Source organism: Gekko japonicus, unplaced genomic scaffold, assembly GCF_001447785.1.
Source record: "Gekko japonicus isolate JY-2015 unplaced genomic scaffold, Gekko_japonicus_V1.1 scaffold759, whole genome shotgun sequence".
Classification (NCBI taxonomy): Eukaryota; Metazoa; Chordata; class Lepidosauria; order Squamata; family Gekkonidae; genus Gekko; species Gekko japonicus.
Genome location: NW_015176473.1, coordinates 671,608 through 696,777, shown reverse-complemented (window position 1 = coordinate 696,777; position 25,170 = coordinate 671,608). Strand labels below are relative to the sequence as shown.

The following is a 25,170-nucleotide window of genomic DNA, read 5'->3' as shown; positions in this document are numbered from 1 at the left end:
CAGGAATCCCTCTCTGCTTTCCAACACACACCCCTTAAACGGGGCTCAGAGCCTTTCCTGTCAGTAGCCGGCCACCACCTCCTGATCTCTGCCCCCTGACCACTTCGGTTGCCGGGAGGAGCACCCAAACCAGAGCTGTTTTCATAGCATGAGCCCCAGCAAGGCTAGAGAGCCAGTTTGGTGTCATGGTTAGGAGCGCAGACTCTAATCTGGGAGAACCCGGTTTGATTCCCCACTCCTCCTCCACATGCAGCTGCTGGGTGACCTAGAGTCAGTCACAGTGCCCTCAGAGCAGTTCTCAGTCAGAGCTCTCTCAGCCCCGCCTGCCTCACAGGATGTCTGCTGTGGGGAGGGGAGGGGAAAGGAGATTGAAAGCCGCTCTGAGACTCCTAGTGAAGGGCTGGGTATAAATCCAATCTCCTCCTCCTTAGTAAGAATCAAGGCAATCGCTTTTTCTCAACAAATGCAGCTTTACTCAACAGGCACATCACTAGAATAAATACAGGTTAAAGGGCTAAAAAAAGAAAATGGAACATGGAAAGATGGCTAGCCTAACTTGGAATCTGCAGATCTGGAACATCAGTTCTCCCCTCCCTGTTGGGAAATTCAAACTTTGATTTGCCAGCAGAAACCTGGAGATCTCCAGATAACAATTATCAATTTCCGTGGAGAAAATGGCTGCTTTGGAGAATGCTCTCTAAGCAGGGGTCATGTTGTAGAAAAAGAGGTGCAGGAGCTCATTAACATAACTTATTAGCATAACTTATTTGCATGTGCCACACCCCCTGACATCACCGGAAGTGTGTCAGGCAACACCCACCACTCAGGCGCCACTGGACTGTTTTGGATTGCTAGCTATTGGGGGGGAGGAACGTGCGGGGGATGTGGTGTGGGGCGAGGGGGGGGGGGGGGGGGGGGGGGGCTCTGCAACTTACCTGGCTGCTTCTTGCACCTCGTGCCCCAATTGAGGAGTTCTGGGAGCAGGGGGTGGGGCTTGTTGCATGTGCCCGCCCCCTGGGCTCCTTACTGCTGGAGCTCTGCTCCTGTGCGCTCCCGCAGGAAATGACCCCTGTCTCTAAGGCATTATACCCCACCGAGGTCCCTCCCTAAACTCCACTCCCAAATTCCCAGGAATGTCGCAACCGAGAGTTGGCACCCCTGGGGCGTGTGCATAATGAGGACGCTGCCTTTCACATGGTGACATTTTCTCCATGGGTCACTGTTAGGTACAGCCTGAATTGCGGAATGAGCCTGAGCTTCCGTCCTGAGCGCCATAGACTTGCAGTGTCCTGAAATCAACAGCCCGATTGGCTGCCGTTGTGCAATGGACCAATCAAGGAAGACAATGACTTTCGGCAGGAACAAGCCCGATTGGTCCTAAGCACTCACTTCTGATTGGACCTGACTGTTCTAGGGGGTGTGGTTTAGCCAGTTCCAAACGGTATATAAGTTGGGGTTGCTCGGTGTGTTCTGTGTGGCTCTGCGTTCGGTGCTGATAAACTGAAAGGACCAATGAAATAAAGAGCTGCCTGGTCTTGAATTACGACAGCCACACACGGACATGTGCAGACGGTACGGCCAGGGTTGCCAACCTCCAGGTGGGGTGTGGAGAGGATCTCCCGGGATGTCAGCTGATCTCCGGACAACAGAGACCGGCTCCCCAGGAGGAAATGGCTGCTTTGGAAGATGGACTCTATCTGGCCCGAAGCTGAAATTGGGCTACTGGGGGCTCTACCTCCCCCAATAGGTACTTAAAGGTATTAGGGTTGCCAGGTCTGGGATGGAAAATACCTGGAGACTTTGGGGGTGGAGCTGGGAGAGGGCGGGGTTTGGGGAGGGGAGGGGCCTCAGCCTGGCACAATGCCTTATAGAGTCCGCCCTTCCAAGCAGCCCTTTTTCTCCAGGGGAGCTGATCTCTGTCAGCTGGAGATGAGCTGTAAAAGCGGGAGATCCCCAGGCCCCACCTGGAGGCTGGCAACCATAAAAGGTATCCTGTGAATACCTCTGAGAAGAAGCGGGGGTGGTGCACGCTCCTCTCCCTCCCCTCCTGCGAGATTTAAAGAGCCCTTCAGCTGACCAGCGGGGCGCACGTGGCCCAATCCACCCCCTTCGTTTTGGCAGATAATGGCAGCCCCACCAGGGGAAAAAAAATTGCCCCACGAGCCACAAAATCCTGGCTATGTGCGGCATTCTGCCCTGCCGAGGTCCCTCCCGTCCCCAAACCACCACCTCCCCCAACATCTCCAGGTATTTCCCAAGTGGGAGTTGGCCACCCGAGGGAGCAGCTCCTATTCAGGTCTCCCGCCCCACTTATGTAAAAAGGCCTTACCCAAGCTGGCCTTGGCTGCAAGGCCGTGCCAGAACCTGCTCAGCCAGTAGAGAGATGCTGGCATATCAAGCAGATACCGTGTTGCCACTCCCGGCTGCAAAAACCATGCCTATCTGGCAGGGTGAGATCTTCCACAGACACAGAACAACCTCCATACGTGTCGTGTCTCCACCCCTTCTGTTCTCATCGCTGACGTCACCTGTAATGAACCTATGACATCATCAGTAATCCATGACATCACCCACTGACATAAAGAACGGATCAGTGTTCCCTCTAAACTGAGTTAGTGTGCGCTAGTCTCCGGCTCACACATTTTTGTCTTAGCCAGAGCCAGTCTGGTGTAGTGGTTAAGTGCGCGGACTCTAATCTGGGAGAACTGGGTTGGATCCCCCACTCCTCCACTTACACCTGGCTGGATGACCTTGGGCAAGCCACAGTTCTGATCAGAGCTGTCCTTGGAAAAGAGCAGTTTCTGTCAGAGCTCTCTCAGCCCCACCCGCCTCACAGGGTGTCTGTTGTGGGGAGGGGAAGGGAAAGGAAAGGAGTTTGTAAACCGCTCTGAGACTCTTTTGGGTAGTGAAGGGCGGGGTATAAATCCAATCTCTTCTTCTTCTTCTTCTTCTAATCTGGGAGAACTGGGTTTGATTCCCCACTCCTCCTCCACTTGCACCTGGCTGGATGACCTTGGGCAAGCCACAGTTCTGATAGGAGCTGTTTTTGAAAAAGGGCAGTTTCTGTCAACACTCTCCCAGCCCTACCCACCTCACAAGGTTTCTCTTGTCGGGAGGGGAAGGGGAAGGAGTCTATAAACCGCTCTGAGACACCTTTGGGTAGTGAAGGGCGGGGTATAAATCCAATCTCCTCCTCCTCCTCCTCCTCCTCCTCCTCTTCTTCTTCTTCTTCTTCTTCTTCTTCTTCTTCTTCTTCTTCGCTCGGGAAGGATGGGGCTCCAGAGCAAACAAATTTATGCAGTTGCCAAATCTCTAGCTCACAACTTTAATGCCAGTCGCTCAAAAAGTAGAATTTTGGCTCAAAAGACTCCACAGTTTACAGGGAGCATTGGAAGGGACGTGAGTTTGTTGGGCCTGGATGGGTTATTATTCAATTGTGCATCCCTCCTTATTCAGCGGGATGCCTGAAGGGAGCCCTGCTGTTCTCAGAAGCACGGTGTTTTTCTTGGGAAGAGAGGGGCTGGAAGCCCACACCCAAAACAACAGAACTGCACTTTGATCACGAAAGATGAAGCAGGGCCGTGATCCAAGCAAACCAAGGCCTACGCTCCGAGAGGCCAGAGACAGATTCTGTTCTTGGGAAGGGCTGGCGGTTTGGAGGCATCTGTTCGGTTTGCTTTGGTTCTGCGCTGCATGGGACGTTCCGCCCTCCCAGGCCTCTCCCAGACACGTTTGGCTCGGGCGTGAGTGCCGCAGGGCTCAGGGGACGTGGAAACACAAACGGGCGCTTTCGGAGCTCTTCTGTTGGAAAAAAAAAATCGTTGCGAATTTATCCAAAGAGGAAGGACTCGGGAGTGGTCCAAGGCATTTGGCTGCTTCGGCCCTTGCCAAGGGAGCGTGCGTGTTCCAAGACCGAAGGACCAGCACCGCCTGAGATGCTCACGATGAGGCTCCCGGACTGTGCGTAGGGATGGGAAGGGAGGCCCCAGCATTACGCCTTATCTCAAGACCACAGAGATCAGATTCCCCTGGAGAACATGGATGCTTTCAAAGGTGGACTATGTGGCAATTCAGGGCTTTGTTTGTAGAAAAAGCCCAGCAGGAACTCATTAGCATAACAGGCCACACCCAACAGCAGACACTCATTAGCATATTAGGCCACACCCTTGACAGCACAGCAAATTAGCATATTAGGCCACACCCCATTGTTACCAGAAGTGTGGTTATCCAGCCACATCCACCTTTTGCTTCTTATTCTGTTTACTTTGTTGTCAAAACCCAGAGGGGTTTTTTGTAGCAGGAACTCCTTTGCATGTTAGGCCACACACCCTTAATGTAGCCAATTCTAATGAGTTCCTGCTGTTGGGTGTGGCCTATTATGCTAATGAGTTCCTGCTGGGTGTGACCAACTCGGGAGCCAGCCGGAACTCCGTTCCTGCCCAAAAATAGCCCTGTGTGGCATAATACCCCTCTGAGGTCCCTGCCCTCCCCAGGCTCCACCCCCAAATCTCCAGGAGTTTCCCAATCTGGAGCTGGCATTTCCACACACATGCGCGCGCGCGCCATCAATGCTCCCTCTAAGCTGTGGAGTCCTGTGAGCAAAAATCGTACTTTGTGACCTACTGGCATTGAAGTTGTGAGCGAGCGATTGGGCTACGGCATAAATTAGTCTTCTCCGGAGCCATCCTTCCTGAGCTGAGACAGAAATGTGTGAGCCGGAGGCTACAAAACTGTGAGCTAGCTCACACTCACTCAGCTTAGAGGGAACACTGCCCCCCATCCCCTGCTGGTGGCAACTCTACCTATGCAACACTTGGACATCAGAGAAGCCAATGTTGGATCAGGCCAATGGCGCATCCAGTCCAACGCTCTGGGTCACACAGTGGCCAAAACCCAGGTGCCATCAGGAAGTCCACCAGCAGGGTCAGAACTCCAGAAGCCCTCCCATTCTTGCCCCCCAAGTACCAAGGATACAGAGCATCACTGCCCCACACATAAAAGAAGCCATGTTGGATCAGGCCAATGGCGCATCCGGTCCAACGCTCTGGGCCACACAGTGGCCAAAACCCAGGTTACAAGGCTTGGTTGGAACTCCTTAGTTGGAACCTAGGGTCACCGACCTCCAGGTGAGGCCTGGAGATCTCCCAGCACTATGAATGCTCTCCAGACTATAGAGATTAGTTTTTCTGGAGAAAATGGCTGCTTTGGAGGGTGGACTCCTTGGCATTCTACCCCGCTGAGGTCCTTCTGCTGCCCAAACCATGCCCGCTCCAGGCTCTATCCCCAAATCTCCGGGAATTTCCCAACTCAAAGCTGGCAACCCTAACCCCCAAAGGGTCTGGAGCAATGTTCCCTCTAAGCTATGGAGTCTTGTGAGCAAAAATTCTACTTTGTGAGCTGCTGGCATTAAAGTTGTGAGCAGGTGATTTGGCTGCAGCATAAATGGGTTTGCTCTGGAGCCATCGTTCCTGAGCAAAGACAAAAATGTGTGAACCGGAGGCTCAAAAACCATGAGCTAGCTCACACTAACTCAGCTTAGAGGGAACATTGCTCTGGGGACCCAGAAAGCCACTGAGTCTATGGCCAGATCAAAACCCTGCTAGTAGTGCGGCAAGAGCAGGCCGATTCTACCGTCATTTCCTAATGAGGTACTTTGAAGCTCTCTCTCTCTTATGTTGTATGTGACGGGTCAGCCGTACTAATGCAGGACAGGAGAAGGTGGAAGAAAATTCCCTGGCTTTAGGAGGCAATTTCAGATAGACAAATGTGTGTTTTGTGTCAAGCTGGTATTTATTTGCTTTAGAGCTGCTCTCCGCTCTTGCTGTCGCCGGTCTGTTGTTTCAACTTGTACAAATGTTTCCGGAGTTACTCATCGTCCCAAGCACCTTTTGAGAGAAGGAGCATATAGCACTAACTCAACGTAAAGGTGTGTGATGCTCAGGTATTTATGGCCCAATCCTGCAAAGTCCCCAGACATGAAGTTCTAGAGGAAGGTACGGGAGTGAAACGGCTTCGGTCTCCTGTCCAATGTTCCCTCTAAGCTGTGGAGTCTTCTGAGCAAAAATTCTACTTTGTGAGCGATAGGCATTAAAGTTGTGAGCAAGCGATTCGGCAACTGCATAAGTTAGTTTGCTCTGGAGCTATCCTTCCTGAGCTAAGACAAAAATGTGTGAGCTGGAGGCTAAAAAACTGTGAGCTAGCTCACACTAACTCAGCTTAGAGGGAACACTGCTCCTGTCCCCTTTCGCCTTTTGAAAACAAAACAAACCATGCAGTACATTTCAGTTTACAAGGTCATTTCTGAAAAACTCTCCTGGTCCCTTTAAAGCATAACTAATAGTGGTTAAGTGCGCGGACTCTAATCTGGGAGAACCGGGTTGATTCCCCACTCCTCCACTTGCACCTGGCTGGATGACCTTGGACAAGCCACAGTTCTGGCACAGCTGTTCTTGAAAAAGAGCAGTTTCTGTCAGAGCTCTCTCGGCCCCACCTACCTCACAGGGTGTCTGTGGTGGGGAGGGGAAGGGAAAGGAGTTTGTAAGCTGTTCTGAGACTCCCTTGGGTAATGAAGGGCGGGGTATAAATCCAATTTCTTCTTCTTCTTCTCTGCATTAAACGACCTTGAAAACACGTGGGGCCATAAGTGGGGCCTTATGCAGGGTTGCCAACCTCCAGGTAGAGGAATTCCAAAAACAACATCCGTCACAACACATTGTGAAGACCTTGGGTTTTGCTATTAGAGCGTCAACATGGAATGTTTCCTTCAAGAGCTGATAAGTAGTAATTGATAAGGATTGGGATTGCTACACGCTCAGATAAAGCAAACATTGTGAAACGGATTGTTTACATTGCGCAGCATTCGTTAGCGTGTGAGCGATAATAGAAGAAAAATTCTCTACAGAATCACTACAATAAACGTTTTTGCAACTTATCTTTATTGACTGTCATTTTCTTCACGGACGTTGTTTTTGGAATTCCACTTCCTCCTGTGATCTCTCATTTTTGGCTTCTAACCTCCAGGTAGAGCCGGGACATCTTCAGGCTACGGAGATCAGTCTCCCCGGAGAAAATGGCAGCTTTGCAGGGTGGATTCTATGGCATGCTACCCCGCCAAGCTCTCTCCCTACTCCAAATCCTGCCCTCCCCCCAAAATGTCCAGGAATTCCCCAACCCAAAGCTGACAACCCTGCCTTACCGGCTCAGACCAAGTTCTGCCTTGGCCAGCATTCCTTCTTTGAAAGAACCCCAGCCGACCAGCAGGCATAGGGTTGGCAGGTCACGCCCTGGCCACCAGAGGAGGCTGGGGGCCGTAGGGTTGCCAGATCCAGGTTGGGAAACTCCTGGAGATTTGGGGACAGAGTATGGGGAGGAGAGGGACCTCAGTGGGTTCCACTGCCATAGAGTCCCCTCTCCACAGCATCCATTTCTCCAGGGGAACTGATCTCTGCAGTCTGCAGAGGAGCTGTAGCTAGTGTTCCCTCTAAGCCGAGTTAGTGTGAGCGAGCTGACAGTTTTCTAGCCTCCGGCTCACACGTTTTTGTCTTCGCTCAGGGAGGACGGCTCCAGAGCAAACTAATTTATGTAGTCGCCAAATTGCTGGCTCACACCTTTAATGCCAGGAGCTCACAAAGTAGAATTTTTTGCTCACAAGACGCCATAGCTTAGAGGGAGCATTGGTAGGGACTCAAACCTCGGCTTATCCAGATCTTAGTTCTAACCACTCCGACATTCTGGCTCTGTGCCATTATGTCAGATTCCGTTCACTTTTCAAAACTCTGTTTCTGTCAAAATCTGGCCAGACTCTCTTGCTGTACGTATCACGTGTGCAAGGAACGTGCTCCAGCCATTCAGCACCAGCTGACATTAGTAGAAGTAATAGTACAGGCTGAAATTGGCCAGGCTCATGACAGAGAGTCAGTTTGGTGTGTGTTGGATCCCCAAGCATCGAGAATAAATCCACGTTTTCAAGAAAAGCAAAATTTATTTCAAAGCGTTGAAGACATACTCAAACACGTTCTTTGTTAGAACTGGGGATACACAGGTAGGGCGAGCATAATAAAAGAAATTCAAACGGATACATATCCAATGAATAACATTCCCGCTGGCGGGCTAATGAAACGGTTGCGCGCCCAGTCCATGGGAACCAGGCAGAACATCAGACAAAACACAGGTGCAGTTCTCATGAGATAGCAATAGGCAAGCATTACAGCATCTTCTCCCCCACACATCCACCAGTAGTTATCTTATGCATTCCAGCACAGAAGCAGGATAGTAGAAACAAGCCGGGAGCAACAGGGTAAGGATATGTACACAGAGGTCACAGAAAACAGAATGGCAGCTTGCTGACATACTGCCCCCCTTAAAATACATCTAAAACACACCTCCCGGGTCGGGCGGGAGATCTTCCGGGCTGGGCGGGAGACCTCCCGGTTTGTCCGGGAACCTCTTGTGGAAACTACGGATCAGGTAAGGGGCCCGAATATCCCCTTCTTCCACCCATTCGCGGTGCTGGGGACCGAAATCAACCCATTCGATAAGGTACCAGAGTTTACCACGTTTCAATTTACAATCAAGGATATCAGCGATCTCAAAATGTTCATCCCCTTCCAAAATGACAGGTGGAGGAGGAGTAACTGCTGGTCTCCAGGGAGACGGGCCAGGATCCTTCTTCAACAGGCTCATGTGAAAAACAGAATGCAGAGCACGTAAATTCTTAGGCAAAACAACATCAACCGCCACATCATTTATGACTTTACGCACTTTGAATGGACCAATGAACTTCCACCCCAATTTCCTGCTAGGCCGCAGCATCTTAATGTTCTTGGTCGAGACATACACAAGATCCCCAGGTTTCAGATCAAACCCCACCACCCTACCCTTGTCTGCCTGGGTCTTGTAAGCAGCCTTGGCTGCGTCAAGTGTTTGGCATAGCAGAGGCCATGCTTTTTGCAAGGACATACACCATGTATCAGCATCCCCCACAGGACGTTGGCCCATCCCCTCCAGGAAAGGGAGGGGGGGGCTGTCGTAACCAGAGACAGCTTTATAAGGAGACATGCCCGTGGAGCTATGGACAGTATTGTTATAACAATATTCAGCAAGAGGCAACAATTCACACCAATCATTCTGTTGATAATTAGTAAAACAACGAAGATATTGCTCCAGGGTCTGATTAACTCGTTCTGTTTGTCCGTCAGTCTCAGGATGATACGCGCTGCTGAGCCCTTGTTCCACCCCTAAAATGGAAAGAAGTTCCCTCCAAAACTTAGAAACAAATTGGGTCCCCCTGTCAGAAATTAATTTAGCAGGTAATTGATGAATTTTCACCACGTGAGACATAAACGATTTCGCCAACCTCTGAGCTGTAGGCAAGGAAGGAAAAGGCACAAAATGAGCTTGCTTAGAAAATAAATCAACAACCACCCAAATAACAGTGTTCCCTTTGCTCGCAGGGAGGTCAGTAATAAAGTCCATGGACACCACTTCCCACGGTCTCGATGGGGTAGGGAGTGGCTGCAGAAGACCAGGAGGCTTGCCCACTCTGGGTTTAGTCAAGGCACAGGTTTGGCAGGACCGAACAAAAGTCAAGAGGTCTTTGCGCATCTGTGGCCACCAGAACTGTCTGCGGATGAGTTGCAGAGATTTAACAAAACTCCAATGCCCTGCCAGTTTCGAACCGTGAGCAGACTCCATCACCTCCCTCCTCATTGAAATAGGCACATACAGTTTGTCTCCAGAATAAATCAGACCTTCAGGGCTACGGACACAATCTGGCAACGCTTTCAGGGAGGCATCATCATCAGCAGTAAAAGCAGACATATATTTCTGGACCCAGCCCCCCCCCCCCCAGGGAAAAGGGAAGGCGAAGTTTCATCAGAGCGCGGAATCGAGCGCGCTTGCGCACGGGTGACCACAGCCCCCCCCAGGTGGGAGGGGGAAAAAACAGAGTCCATGATGATTTCACGCTGACTGTCATGTTGTGGGAGGCGTGAGAGCGCGTCAGCCAGGGAATTAGCCGTCCCAGGGAAATGACGAAGAGTGAATCGAAACTTAGCAAAGAAGTCCGCCCAACGAAGTTGTTTAGCGTTGAGAGAACGGGGGGATTTCAGCATCTCCAAATTCTTATGGTCAGTCCAGACTTCAAATGGCAGTTGCGCCCCCTCCAACCACTGCCTCCAAGTGGAGAGAGCCAGCCGGATCGCTGACGCCTCCTTCTCCCAAATCCCCCAGTTTCGTTCAGCGTCAGAAAACTTTTTAGACACAAATGCGAGGGGGTGTAAACGACCATCTTCCCCTTCTTGCAAAATAGCGGCCCCCATTGCCACATCCGAGGCATCAGTTTGGACAATGAATTTTTTAGTTTCATCAGGGCGCGCCAGCACTGGCTCAGAGGTGAACATCAGTTTAAGTTTCTCAAAAGCCTCTGCGCAAGCAGGGGACCATTTAAGCGGGGCGCCTGGTTTCGTAGCATCAAACCCCTTCCCCTTGGTCTTTAGCAAATCAGTCAGGGGAAGGGCAATTTGAGCGAAATTCTGGATGAAATTTCTATAAAAATTGGCGAATCCGAGGAACATTTGCAATTGTTTGCGGGTCCTGGGGGGTTCCCAGTCAAGTACAGCCTGTATTTTAGCAGGGTCCATTTCCACCTTCCCCCCAGAGATGCGATAACCCAAAAAGTCAATGCATGTCTTGTGGAATTCACATTTTGACAGCTTTGCAAACAGGTGGTGTTCATAAAGTCGCTTAAGGACCTGGCGCACCAATTTAATATGCGACGGGAGGTCCTGAGAGTACAGCAACACATCATCAAGGTAAAGGACCACTCCTTTGAACAAGAACTCATGTAGGACCTCATTGATTAGGTTCATGAAGACCCCCGGAGCCCCTTGAAGCCCGAAGGGCATAACGAGGTACTCAAACTGCCCCAAAGGGGTATTAAATGCAGTCTTACTTTCATCCCCCTCCCGAATGCGCACACGGAAATATGCATCTCGGAGGTCAAGTTTCGAGAAGATTTTGCCCTTGGTGGCCTCAGCTACCAAGTCCTTGATTAGCGGGAGGGGGTAGGCATTGGACAAAGAAACAGCGTTCAGACCCCTATAATCAGTGCACAATCTAAGCCCCCCGTCTTTCTTCTTTCGGAAAAGTACAGGCGCGGCGAAAGGGGAGGAAGCCGGGCGAATGAAACCTCGGGCTAGGTTTTTATCAATAAAGTTCCGCAGTTCAACTTTCTCAGCCGGCCCCATCGCATAGATTTTACCTTTAGGTAATTTACAGTCAGGCAAAAGTTCAATAGCACAGTCAGTAGAGCGATGGGGGGGCAATTCGTTAGCTTCATCTTCGCCAAACACTTTCGCCAAGTCTCTATACTCTCGAGGCAAAGAAGCTAACTCTTCCGGCTGCAAAGCGCCGCAGGGGAACTGTGCGGTCGGCTGGTCCCCCCACGAGTCCAACCAGCAGTGATCTACACATTTAGCCGACACAAATTTGACAACCCCTTCTTCCCACAAGATGTAAGGGTCATGGGTAAACAACCAGGGACTCCCCAGTACTAAGTCAAACTGCGATTTAGGGGTAACAATGAAGGATCTGGATTCCCAATGATCGCCAGCCCCCAACCGCAAAGCCATAGTCTCGTGTGTACAAGGTTCCATGGGTGCCCCATCCATTTGGGTAAAAATGATGGGAGACTTCAAGGGGACTATCCCCGCTTCCAGTGCCAATAACACTCTAGGGCTGATGAGATCCCTCCCACACCCAGAATCAATCAACGCTCTCACCCTAACGTGGGTCCCCAGGAGCGGATTCATTAACGAGACAGTCACGAAAAACAGGGAAGGGGTTTCTCTCACCACCTTGGGCGCAGCATTAGAATGGCCTTGTCGTTTTGCGCCCCTCACAACAGGCCGTTGTCGTTTTCCGCCGTTTCAGCCACCACCTCTTCTTCTGACTCGGCAGCAGACGGATCGTTCCCCTCCGAGCCTTGGGCCGCCTGCAAAGCTTTGGAGAAACGCGGTTTAGCCATCCCCTTCTGCCTCGTCAGTGGCGTCTTAGGGCTCGGAGTAGGCGGCTTGTCTTTTACCTGACGGCTGCCACAATCCACAGCGAAATGCCCCTTCTCCCCGCACTTGAGACAGAGCCCCATCTTCATACGTAGTTCTCGTGCCGATTCCGACAGGCGTTGAGTCTTGGGTCTGGAGGCACTGGCAGCGGCGGGTCTGTTGGTCGTAGCAGCCAAGTCGAGTTTGATGGTGGTGAGCCGATCCTCTGCATTTTCAGCTTCCTGGGTCCAGGCCATCAGGGAGACAGGATTGACAGTCTTCAGAACCGTTTCTCGGATGTCTGCGTTGAGTCCCAATCGATACATCTCAGCCAATATATGATCAGGGTAGTCTCGGAGCTTTGCTGCCTGCTTGTGGAATTCCAGTGTGTACTCGCGAACCGACTTCTTGTTCTGGCGGTAGGTGCGGAGAAACGCTTTAGCTCTTTGGCTCGCGTTGACATCTTCAAACCTCGCCCGCAGCGCCCACATGAATGCTCGCAAATTCAAAAGTTCCGGACCGCGGTCATTGTGCAGTCCAACATACCATGTGGCGGCGTCTCCTTTCAGTCTCGCCGAGATGACATCAATAAGGCCAGCTTCATTTCGGAACAGGTGTCGACTCTCTTCTACGAATTTATGCACCCTCACCGTGAAGAAAGCGAGTTCATCTGGGTTGCCGTCAAAGGTAGCCTCCAGTAGATCTTTGGGTCTGGGCCGTGGAGGCCTTACCAACGGGCCCAGCTGAGCCGGAACTCCCCTGGGAGGGAAACCCGGCACAACCGGTGGCCCCGCTGGCATTGGCCTCATCGGCGGCGGCAGACCCGGCACCGGCGGACCCCCCGGCATCGGCGGTTGCACAGGCACTTGCAGAGGCGGTCTCACTGGCGGCTGTACAGGTACCTGCTGCGCTGGAACTCCCGGTGCTTGCAGCGGTGGTCCCGTCAGCGGTTGAGCAGGCATCGGCGGCGCGGGAAGTCCCGGTGCAGGAGCAACTTGTTGCTGCGCGGCGTGTGCGTCAAGGAAATTAGCCATTCGAACGTCCATCATTCCCGGCAGACCTTCCATCACATCCTGGAATGCCCGCAACAAGTCTCTCACCGAGTCTTCCAGTTCTGCTAGTCGTTCCCCGGTGGTTTCTTCCGGGATGGGGTCCCGAGGGCGGTAGTCCGGGGGTGGGTCATAGTCCTCTTCCGTTGGGAAGACTCCGGTGCCCTCCTCATCTCCTGCGTGGCCCCGCGGTCCCGACGGCTCGAACATCCACTCCTCGAGGTCCCGCTCGGGGCTCCCCTTCTCCGAGGTAGCCCCCGGCTCCGGGAACAATCCCTTGTCAAATAGACTCTCACGTAATCCGCTCCCCCGACGGGAGTACACCTCACGGGTGCCCTGGGTGTTGTACATAGTCCAATCATCCTGCTGGTGAGTCTTCCGCGGACCCCATTGCGAAGGGGTCGGAGGCGGCCAAGACAGATGTGCAGGCAGGCGGGGAATCGCTCCCCCCACGGCACCCTCCAACGAGGCTGCAGTCGTGAACACCAAAGACGCGGAGGTTTGTGGGACCGATCCAGAGTCCCCCTCCGTGGTAGGTAGGTTTCCCTCAATTCCGCTCATGATCTCGCCAGATTCGGAACGATAGGAAAAAGAGAGTTCTAACAATATGTTGGATCCCCAAGCATCGAGAATAAATCCACGTTTTAAGAAAAGCAAAATTTATTTCAAAGCGTTGACGACATACTCAAACACGTTCTTTGTTAGAACTGGGGATACACAGTTAGATCAAGCATAATAAAGGAACTTCAAAGAGATACAGGTCCAATGAATAACTTTCCCGCTGGCGGGCTAATGGAACGGTTGCGCGCCCAGTCCATGGGAACCAGGCCCAGCTCACACATTTTTGTCTTAGCTCAGGAAGGATGGGGCTCCAGAGCAAACTAATTTATGCAGTAGCCAAATTGCTCGCTCATAACGTTAGTGCCAGTAGCTCGCAAAGTAGAATTTTTGCTCCCAGGACTCCACAGCTTAGAGGGAACATTGCTCACAGGGTGTCTGTTGTGGGGAGGGGAAGGGAGAGGAGTTTGCGAGCCGCTCTGAGACTCCTTCGGGTAGTGAAGGGTGGGGTCAGTGTTCCCTCTAAGCTGAGTTAGTGTGAGCTAGCTCACAGTTTTTTAACCTCTGGCTCACACATTTTTGTCTTAGCTCAGGAAGGATGTTTCCAGAGCAGACTAATTTATGCAGCGGCCAAATCACTCGCTCACAACTTTAATGCCAGTAGCTCAGAAAGTAGGATTTTTGCTCACAAGACTCCACACCTTAGAGGGAGCATTGGGTGGGGTATAAATCCAATCTCCTCCTTCTCTCCTCCTCCTCCTCCAGAAGGGCTTGTTCGTGCTGGAATATGCAAGGTCTATAGTCCGGCTTTACGAAGAAAATCTGACGCTCGCCCTGCAGGGGGAAAACTGAAGGACTGGTAGTCAGCCTAGCTAGATTAGGGACTGCCCACAACTTCGAATGACGTTCTTGCTGTCTCCCAACTGGCTCTTCCGTCTTCTGAAGACTTCCTGCTCCTGCAGAACTTCCTTCTTTTTGTAGTTGTTCCTCTCACGGAAGCTTGGCTGGATCCAGGTGGGGCCGCCGTGTTGGTTTGAAGCAGCAGAACAAAGTTTGAGTCCAGCGGCACCTTTAAGAGCAACACAATTTAATTCTGGGTATCAGCTTTTGTGTGCACGCACACTTCTTTAGAGACAGTGAAAAGAGGTTTGGGGAGGCTCTTTCCACTCTGAGGAAGTGTGCACACACACGAAAGCTTATACTGAGAATAAGGGAAAGCTTATACTTTCCCTTCCCCTCCCCACAACAGACACCCTGTGAGGTAGGCGGGGCTGAGAGAGCTCTGACAGAAATGGCTCTTTTTCAAGAACAGCTCTTATCAAAACTACGGCTTGCCCAAGGTCATCCAGCCAGGTGCAAGTGGAGGAGTGGGGAATCAAACCTGGTTCTCCCAGATTAGAGTCCGTGCACTTAACCACGACACCAAACTGGTTCGTGAAACTGCCTTCTACTGAATCAGGCTCTCAGTCCATCGAGACAAATAAAAAGTTAACAAACAGATGTGAGAACTAAGTTTGAGTCCAGTGGCACCTTTTAAGACCAACAAGTTTAATTCTGGGTATAAGGAAGAAACGACTGACTTAGCATGTGTAGTGAGATAAGAACCCGATGTCGCTGTTAAGCCCTGGGGCTTCCATTGTCCCGAGTGTTGTAATAACTTGTAATTCAGCCGTCTCCCATTCCATTCTGTTTCTGAAATTCCTTTGCAATAAAACAGCGACTCTGAGGTCCCCCACTGAGTGCCCTGGAAGGCCGAAATGTTCCCCCACAGGTTTCTCAAATTTAGATGGCCCCTGTGGCCCCTTGCAGCCTCTGCGATTCAATGATTTGATGTCTCTTTTACAGGCTTTCTCCAGGCCACACGGGCCTTGATGGTGGCAAGCATCCTTTTGGGCCTCATAGGGACGTTTGTCGCCATGATCGGAATGAAATGCATGAAGTGTTTGGAGAATGATGAACCCAAGAAAGTGTTGATGGCTCTGATTGGGGGCATTATCTTCCTGGTCTCAGGTGAGTCGAGTTGCTAGACTGAAGCAGGCCTTTCCTCAGCCCGGGGTTTCATTTCCTTTCCTTTCAGGGGATGGGCAGTGCTGGGGAGGAGATTGTGACACCTTCGGTCCTCCGCCGCAGAAATCCTTGGCCAGACCGTGTTTTCCAAAAGCTGCATCCTGCATACCACGAGCAAACAGTAGAGCTGTAAAACATCGCCAGGGAGAGATGGTTCGGCTATCATGCCTGACCCCTGACCCCTAGAAGTTTAATCTCTTCATGTGGTTGACAAGAGCAACACCCAGGAGTTTGCAGGGGGTGGGGACTGACATGGAAGCATCATGCTGGCGCACTGATGCTGCTTCGAGTAAAAACTGCCATGGGATGCTCTAGGATTTACAAAAACTCTATGGTAAAACCACAGAGCCTTTGCAAATCCTAGAGCTTTGCAAATCCCAGATGATAAGAACATAAGAACATAAGAGACGCCAATGTTGGATCAGGCCAAAGGCCCATCCCGTCCAACACTCTGTGTCACACAGTGGCCAGAAATACCAGGGGCCATCAGGAGGTCCACCAGTGGGGCCAGGACATTAGAAGCCCCCTCCCACTGTTGACCCCCCCCCAAGCACCAAGAAGACAACGCATCACTTGCCCCAGAGCCCCTATCTATACCTTGTGGCTAATAGCCACTGACGGACCTCTGCTCCATATGCTTATCTAATTCCCTTTTGAAGCCGTCCATGCCTGAAGCCGCCACCACTTCCTGTGGCAGTGAATTCCATGTGTTAATCACTCTTTGGGTGAAGAAGTACTTCCTTTTATCCGTTCTAACCCGACCGCTCTGCAGTTTCATGGCGTGCCCACGAGTTCTTGTATTGTGAGAAAGGGAGAAAAGTACCTCTTTCTCTACCTGCTCTTTTCCATGCATAATCTTATAAACCTCGATCATGTCACCCCTCAGTCGTCTTTTCTCCAAGCTAAACGGCCCTAAGCGCTTTAACCTTTCCTCATAGAGAAAGTGTTCCAAACCTTTTATCATTCGAGTTGCCCTTTTCTGCACTTTTTCCAAAGCTATAATATCCTTTTTAATCTAGGCTTTGCAAAAAACCTTCTGTTTGTTGATGGAATTGACATCAAATTGTTGGAGCATACCCCAATCCCCCCCCCCCATTTCCTCCCACCAGCACTTCAGGCACTGGCAGGCAAAGCAATGGGGTACTAGGAGGTCTCCTGCTACAGCCAGTTTAGTGTAGTGGTTAGGAGCACGGACTCGATTTCCCCACTTCTCCACATGCAGCTGCTGCTGTGACCTTGTGGGGAGGGGAAGGGAAAGGAGTTTGTAAGCCACTCTTAGACTCCTTTGGGTAGTGAAGGGCGGGGAATAAATCCAATCTCCTCCTCCTCTTCCTCCTCTTCTTCTTCTTCTTGTGTAGTGGTTAACTGCATGGACTCTAATCTGGGAGAACTGGGTTTGATTCCCCACTCCTCCACTTGCACCTGCTGGATGACCTTGGGCAAGCCACAGTTCTGTCAGAGCGGTCCTTGAAAAAGAGCAGTTTCTCTCAGCCCCACCTACCTCCCAGGGTGTCTGTTGTGGGGAGGGGGAAGGGAAAGGAGTTTGTGAGCTGCTCTGAGACTCCTTTGGGTAGTGAAGGGCGGGGTATAAATCCAATCTCCTCTTCTTCTTCTTCTTCTAAGTGTGTGGACTCTAATCTGGGAGAGCTGGGTTCGATTCCCCACTCCTCCACTTGCACCTGGTTGGATGACCTTGGGCAAGCCGTAGTTCTGGCACAGCTGTTCTTGAAAAAGAGCAGTTCCTGTCAAGAGCTCTCTCAGCCCCGCCTCCCTCCCAGGGTGTCTGTTGTGGGGAGGGGAAGGGAAAGGAGTTTGTCAGCCGCTCTGAGACTCCTTTGGGTAGTGAAGGGCAGGGTATAAATCCAATCTCTTCTTCTTCCTCTTGGAAACACCCAACAAACCTGGGCAAGGTACCTTCCTCTTTTCCAAAACGCTGCCCATTGACCGAGTGCCGCTTTCTCTTTGTCTCGTCTCTCCCGACAGGATTTGCAGCCTTGGTGGCCACATCGTGGTACGGAAACCGCGTGGCTCGGGACTTCTTCAACCCTTACACACCAGTCAACACCAGGTAATTGGAATCTGAAAGGGTCGACCCGGTGGGCTGGAACACAGTGGGAAAGACAAACTCTATCTGTTCGGGGTCGTTAGGAAAGGGACTGGGAATAAAACAGTTGATATTGCCCCTGGAGAGATCTGTGGTGGGGCCTCATTTGGAATACTGTGTATAGTTTGTTTGCTTATTTATTTATTTATTTATTTATGGATTTATGGATTTATATCCCGCCCTCCCTAAAGGCTCAGGGCTCGGGTTGCCAAGTCCGGCGTTGTGCCGCAGCAGGGGACTCCCGGCTGGCGGCTTGAGTGGTGTGATGATGCCGGAAGTGACGTGTCGCCGCCGGAAGTGACGTGACGACACCGGGCACGCTGGCGGCGGGGCACGACCATCCGAGGGGAAACCATAGAGTTTTCCCTCGGATGACCGTGGTCCCGCCCCCAGCGTGCTCAGCGTGGTTGCGTCACTTCCAGATGACGCGCACGTCGGGGTGGGGCTCCTCCCGGGGCCCGATCCGCCGCCGGCAGGAAACGGGCCTCTGGGGCAGGGGTTTCCCTGCCCCCCGGGGGGAATTGGCAAGCCTACTCAGGGCGGCTAACAACGAGGCATGAATGCCAAAGTTAAAACAGTAAAAACAGAATAAAACAATACAATACAATGCAATACACTAAAGTGTCGGTGCTCTAATCCAGTTTGGTGTAGTGGTTAAGTGTGCGGACTCTAATCTGGGAGAACCAGGTTTGATTCCCCACTCCTCCACTTGCACCTGCTGATGTGACCTTGGGTCAGTCACAAGCTCTGTCAGAGCTGCCCTTGAAAAAGAGCAGTTTGTGTCAGAGGTCTCTCAGCCTCACCCACCTCACAGGGTGTCTGTTGTGAGGAGGGGAAGGGAAAGGAGTTTGTAAGCCGCTCTGAGACTCCAAGTGAAGGGCGGGGTATAAATCCAGTCTCTTCTCTTCTTCTTCTTCTAAATGTTACATAGATCATTAATTGCAAGATGGGGTTCTGGAGTTATTAATACCAGTTCTGGTCCCCGTCTCTCCAAAAGGGCATTGCAGAGATGGTAAAAAGAACAGAGGGCGACCAAGATGGTGAAGGGGGTTGGAGCCAAAGCTCCCACTAAGCGGTGGAGCCTTGCGCGCAGAAATTCTACTTTGTGAGCTCCTGGCATTGAAGTTGTGAGCGAGCGATTGGGCCGCTGCATAAACTAGTTTGCTCTGGAGCCCTCCTTCCTGAGCCGAGACAAAAAAATGTGTGAGCCGGAGGTTAAAAAACTGTGAGGTAGCTCATGCTAACTCAGCTTAGAGGGAACACTGGTTGGAGCCCCTTCCCTCGTGGGGAAAGGCTGAAGAGTCTCTGGGACTTTTCAGTTGAGAAAAGAGAAGACTCAGGGGGGACGTGACAGAGTGAAGAGAGTGGACAAGGAGACCTCTTCCTCCCTCTCCCAAAATACTAACCCTAACCCCTGACTCTAACCCATCCAATGAAGCTGATGGGCAGGAGGTTCAGGACAGACAAGAGGAAATACCCCTTTACACAGAGCGGATAAAATGTGTAATTCGCTGCCAGAGGATGTCATGTCGGCCACAGAAACAAACAGTTTTAAAAGAGGGTTAGATAGATTCATGGAGGACGAGTCTGTCGATGGCTACTAGCCCTGGTGACTGAGGGGAACCTCCACGTTCAGAGGCACGAATCCTCTGGATCCCAGAGCCAGGAGGCCACATCAGGGGAAGGCCTTGGCCTCTCTGCCATGTTGCTGGCCCTCCAGAGGAACTGGCTGGCCCCTGTATGAGACGGGAGGCTGGACTGGATAGACCACTGGTCTGATCCAGCAGGGCTCTTCTGATGTTCTTATTTATTTATAATCGATTTATATCCCGCCCTCCCCAAACAGGCTCAGGGCGGCTAACAAATTAGGCACCAGGCCATAATTAAAACAACTCCTTGGCCTCTGTGCCCTGTTGCTGGACCTCCAGAGGAACTGGTTGGCTGCTGTGTGAGATAAGATACTGGACTGGATGGACCCTCACTGGTCTGATCCAGCAGGGCTCTTCTGGTGTTCTCATGGGAGACTCAGCTGCCTCAGCCCTGTATCTTCCTCCAGAACTTCCTGTGTGGGGACTCTGTGGGATTAAACACGGTATAAAAGGGAAACTCACCATAACTGCATCGAAGCTTCAGGATCTCTCTTTTCCTTGGAAGGAGGCCTCACCTCTTTGCCCTTGTGCTTCGGTCGCCGTTCAGAGAAAAAGAGAAAAGACGGGGACTGGAAAGCGTTGTGAGGTTGCACAAGGCAGAAATATCAGTGGATCGAGCCCCGAGTGCTTTGCTGTTCCACATGCCTTGAACATTCAGGATAGGGGGCAGAAGCAGGTTGATAAAACTCATCTGCCACTCTGTGAAACCGGATTTTCTGTCTGGGGATGCCGGGCTCCAGGTGGGATGTGGGGATCCCCTGGAATTACAGCTCACCTCCAGACCAATGCTCCCTCTAAGCTGTGGAGTCCTGTGAGCAAAAGTTCTACTTTGTGAGCTACTGGCATTAAAGTTGTGAGCAAGTGATTTGGCTGCTGCATAAATCCGTTTGCTCTGGAGCCCTCCTTCCTGAGCTGAGACAAAAAGGTGTGAGCCGGAGGCTAAAAAACTGTGAGCTAGCTCACACTAACTCAGCTTAGAGGGAACACTGCTCCAGACCAGTGTTCCCTCTAAGCTGAGTCAGTGTGAGCTAGCTCACAGTTTTTTAGCCTCCGGCTCACACATTTTTGTCCTAGCTCAAGAAGGATGGCTCCAGTGCATACTAATTTATGCAGTAACCAAATCACTCGCTCACAACTTTAATGCCAGGAGCTCACAAAGTAGAATTTTTGCTCAGAAGACTCTACAGCTTAGAGAGGGAGCATTGCTCCAGACTATGGAAATCAGTTCCTCTGGAGAAATGGAATGCTTTAGAGGGTGGACTCTTTATGGCATCGTACCCCACTGAGGTCCCCTATCCTCCCCAGGCTCCATCCCCAAATCTCCAGGAATCTCCCAACCTGGAGGTGGCAACCATGGTCACCAGCAGGGACCTTGCAACCCTGTTTCTATCCTGGGGTGGGGAGGGGGACACACGCAGAGGAAGGAAGCATCTCAGACTGTGGTTGCAGGGCAAGGCAACTGTGCTTTGTTCCCGATGTAATTAAAACCGGAATATTTTTTCCCGGGTTGGGATGTTCACACATCCCTCCCCGAACCGCAAGCTCGCCTTCCCCGCCTGCCCGCCTCCCCCGCCCCAGCAACTTTCCAGCCACCGGCCCGATGAAAAGAAAAGAAAAAGGCACCTGTGAAAGAGTTCTCCTTTCCGCCCAATGCTGCTGGCTAGCTGGGCGCGCTCCCCGGCACCGGGGGCTCCCTCCCTCCTAACACCGCAGCGTCGGGGACTCCTGGGGTGGAGGCCAAAGCCCGCTCGCCTAACAGCCCCCTCCCGCTTCCTCCCCTGGAAAATTTCAACACCGCCTCCATGCCGGGGGATGGCGGGCAGGACGGTTCTCCAAGCAGGACGAGCACTTGTTTACTCAAGCACTCAAAGCCGGAAGGTTTTTTTAAAAAAAACAAAAAATGCACAGAGTGGTCAGACGGCTTTAATCGCAATCATTGCGAAAGATGGCTGTCCAGATGGGCGAACTTGCATTCAAAGCGCAAGTGCCAGGAAAATACTTGATCTTCCCTGGGGCAGGAAAACCCGGGAGCATTGCGGGAGTGAGCCCGCTTCGGCGCAGGAGGCGGATTCGCCTGTCTCATCGGCAAACTTAAATGCGGGAGGGAACAGCGGTGAAACCCGATCAAAAGGACTGTGTGACCGCGGCCTCGGTGTAGCTTCTGTGCCAGTTAAAGTTTTTATCAATGCTGGGAAGATGTCAGTTTGACTACCTGATTCTCACGAATGAGCAGCAGTGGGAAACGGGGACCTTCACACATGCCAAATAACGCTGCTTCGGTCCACTTCGGCGACCATTTGCAAGTGGATTTTGCCGTTTTCACAGGTTCCGCACTGACATGTTTGTCACTTGTGTGTCCCTGTTGCTTTGGGTCCCCCCCCCTCCTTTTCCACATGTGTTTTGGTCCCTCTGGGACTACTAGAGAGGGCAAAACACTTCGGGGGGGGGAGAGCACTGAAGCAATGGGGACAAACGGGTGACAAACACGTCAGTGCGGAATGGAGAGCCAGTTGCAAAGTGCACCGAAAATGTGTTATTTCAGGGGTGTCAAACATGCGGCCCGGGGGCCTGATCAGGCCCCCGGAGGGCTTCTATCAGGCCCTCAGTGAAATTGGCTGTCTTCTGTTTCTTCTTCCAGTTCTGCTGCTGCGTCATCGTAGGTTTGCAGCTTTACAGAGACACACCCGAACAGCATACTCAGGATTGCAACAGCACAGACATTTTAATGCAGTAATTCAGAGCAAGAGGCGTCTGTCATCAGACACTGTTAAATAAGCAAAACATTGCAAGAGTGCTGATGTTTCAAGCATGTTTTTATTTTAAGTAAAAAAACAACCCTTTGTGTTTGTGTCCTTGATAAAGTTTATCTCTCCGCTACCTGGCATTACATTTTATGACACTCATGGCCCGGCCCAACAAGGTCTCCTTTATGTCAGATCCAGCCCTCGTAACAAATGAGTTCGACACCCCTGCGTTATTTGGTGGGTTTGAAAGCGTCCGCTTTGCTAGCGAGTAACTGAATTTTCGTCCTTCCCTCTAGATACGAATTCGGGCAAGCTCTCTTCGTCGGTTGGGCGGCTGCTTCCCTGGCCATCTTGGGAGGGGCCTTCCTGTCCTGCTCCTGTCCCCGAAGAGAGACCTCCTACCCTCCATCCCGGCCGTACCCAAAGAGCGCCCCCTCTGGAGGGAAAGATTACGTATAATACCGAACAGAGACGGAGCGCAAGTAACTTCCTAGGCGTTGAAGAAGGAACCCCAAGGGATGGCACCTTCCTGCTCTCCTTCCGGGAGCAGAGGGCGTGCCTTTGGCACACGGCTCTCCCTTTCGTAAAAGAAATGTGTATATTTATATATATTAACGTCCGTGTGTATGTGCGTGTGTGTGCGTGTGCGTGTGCGTGCTCATTGTGCCTGTTATATAACCACTGCTGATGATCTTGGTTGTATGATTCTTTCTTGCCTTTCCATTTGATAAGGAAGCTCCGCCCCAAAACGTGTAAATGGTGGGGTGGTGGTGGAAAGGGCGTCAAGCTATGGGGTTTTCAAGTCAAGAGACGAGCAGAGGTGGTTTGCCATCGCCTGCCTCTGTGTCACAACCCTGGCCTTCCTTGGTGGTCTCCCATCCAAGTACCAACCAGAGCGGACCCTCTTTGGTTTCTGAGATCCAGCCACGGCCATCCAGGTCAGGGAAAATGTGTAGATCGTCACCATGAAATACCAGTGAAGCATCCAGACTTAGGGGGAATTTCTCTTACAGAGAGCCAGTTTGGTGTCGTGGTTAAGTGCATGGACTCTAATCTGGGAGAACCGGGTTTGATTCCCCACTCCTCCACTTGCACCTGCTGATGTGACCTTGGGTCAGTCACAAGCTCTGGCACAGCTGTCCTTGAAAAAGAGCAGTTTCTGTCAAGAGCTCTCTCAGCCCCACCCACCTCACAGAGTGTCTGTTGTGCGGAGGGGAAGGGAAAGGAGTTTGTAAGCCGCTCTGAGACTCTAAGTGAAGGGTGGTGTATAAATCCAATCTCTTCTTCTTCTTCTTCTTCTTATTGTTGGGAAGAGGCAACCAGACTGTGTTTTCTCGGCTCCTTCTCTTCCCAAGGGTGGCTCCGCTACCAACTTCCTCGCCACGCAGTCCCTTTGTACGTCTTCCTTTATAAAAGCAGCGGAAGATGCCCATCTTGAGAGCCAGTTTGGTGTAGCAGTTAAGTGCGCGGACTCTAATCTGGGAGAACCAGGTTTGATTCCCCGCTCCTCCACTTGCACCTGGCTGGATGACCATAGTTCTGACAAGAGCTGTCCTTGAAAAAGAGGAGTTTCTGTCAGAGCTCTCTCAGCCCCACCGACCTCACAGGGTGTCTGTTGTGGGGAGGAGATTGCTGCACTGGAGAAAGCTAGCCTGATCGTTATGTGGAAAGCATCAGCACAGAATAGAGAGAAATATTGTCCACCTTCCCTGCTCCTAAACTGAGCTGGCTCTCGTGTGGAGGTCTGGGGCCCAGGTTCTGTTTTCCACACTGCCACAAACCCTACTGGATGTCCTTCGTCAGGTCAATCTGCTTTCAACCCTTGTTGGCAAAAAAAAAAGTTGCATGTCAGTCCAAATCTGTGCCCGAAAAACCTGAGGGGGGAAGATTTTTCTACAGGGACCTTGTATAAAGTGTTAACCATTTTCAATAAAAGTAATCATTTTTTCTAAAGAACTCATGCCCCATGTTTGGTATTTATGTCTGCATTTGTGTCTGAAGAGGACCATAGGGCAATGGGGGTGGCTCAGTGCAAGAGCATCTGCTCGGCATGCAGAAGGTCCCAGGTTCAATCCCCGGCATCTCCATTTAAAAAGGACCAGGCAGGAGGTGATGGGAAAGACCTCCGCCTGAGACCCTGGAGAGCTGTGAAGAGGAGCTGTGGCTCAGTGGTAGAGCCTCTGTTTGGCATGCAGAAGGTCCCAGGTTCAATCCCCGGCATCTCCATTTAAAAAGGACCAGGCAGGAGGTGATGGGAAAGACCTCCGCCTGAGACCCTGGAGAGCTGTGAAGAGGAGCTGTGGCTCAGTGGTAGAGCCTCTGTTTGGCATGCAGAAGGTCCCAGGTTAGATCCCCGGCATTGCCAGTTAAAGGACCAGGCAGCAGGTGATGGGAAAGACCTCCACCTGAGACCCTGGAGAGCTGTCAAGAGGAGCTGTTGCTCAGTGGGAAGAGCCTCTGCTTGGCATGCAGGAGGTCCCATGTTCGATCCCCGGCATCTCCAGTTAGAAGGACCAGGCAGGAGGTGATGGGAAAGACCTCTCTCTGCCTGAGACCCTGGAGAGCTGTAAAGGGGGGCTGTGGCTCAGCAGTAGAGCATCTGCTTGGCTTGCAGAAGGTCCTAGGTTCAATCCCCAGCATCTCCAGTTAGAAGGACCAGGCAGAGGTGATGGGAAAGACCTCTCTCTGCCAGAGACCCTGGAGAGCTGTAAAGGGGGGCTGTGGCTCAGCGGTAGAGCATCTGCTTGGCATGCAGAAGGTCTCAGGTTCAATCCCTGGTATCTCCAGCTATAAAGGACCAGGCAGGAGGTGATGGGAAAGACCTCTCTCTGCCTGAGACCCTGGAGAGCTGTAAAGAGGGGCTGTGGCTCACTGGAAGAGCCTCTGCTTGGCATGCAGAAGGTCCCAGGTTCAATCCCCGCATCTCTAGTTACAAGGACCAGGCAGGAGGTGATGGGA

At 51.7% G+C, this 25,170-nt stretch overlaps 1 protein-coding gene across 1 annotated transcript in view; it reads left to right on the top strand.

The window, feature by feature from the left end:
- The window catches only part of CLDN1 (claudin 1), a 50,888-nt gene extending 27,852 nt beyond the window's left edge, over positions 1–23,036 (top strand). Inside the window, exons 2-4 of the mRNA XM_015427164.1 lie at positions 15,494–15,658; positions 17,699–17,783; positions 22,509–23,036. Coding sequence (XP_015282650.1) covers positions 15,494–15,658; positions 17,699–17,783; positions 22,509–22,671 — 413 coding nt within the window. The 3' untranslated portion in view covers positions 22,672–23,036. The remainder of the gene's footprint in view (positions 1–15,493; positions 15,659–17,698; positions 17,784–22,508) is intronic.
- The last annotated feature ends 2,134 nt before the right edge of the window (positions 23,037–25,170 follow it).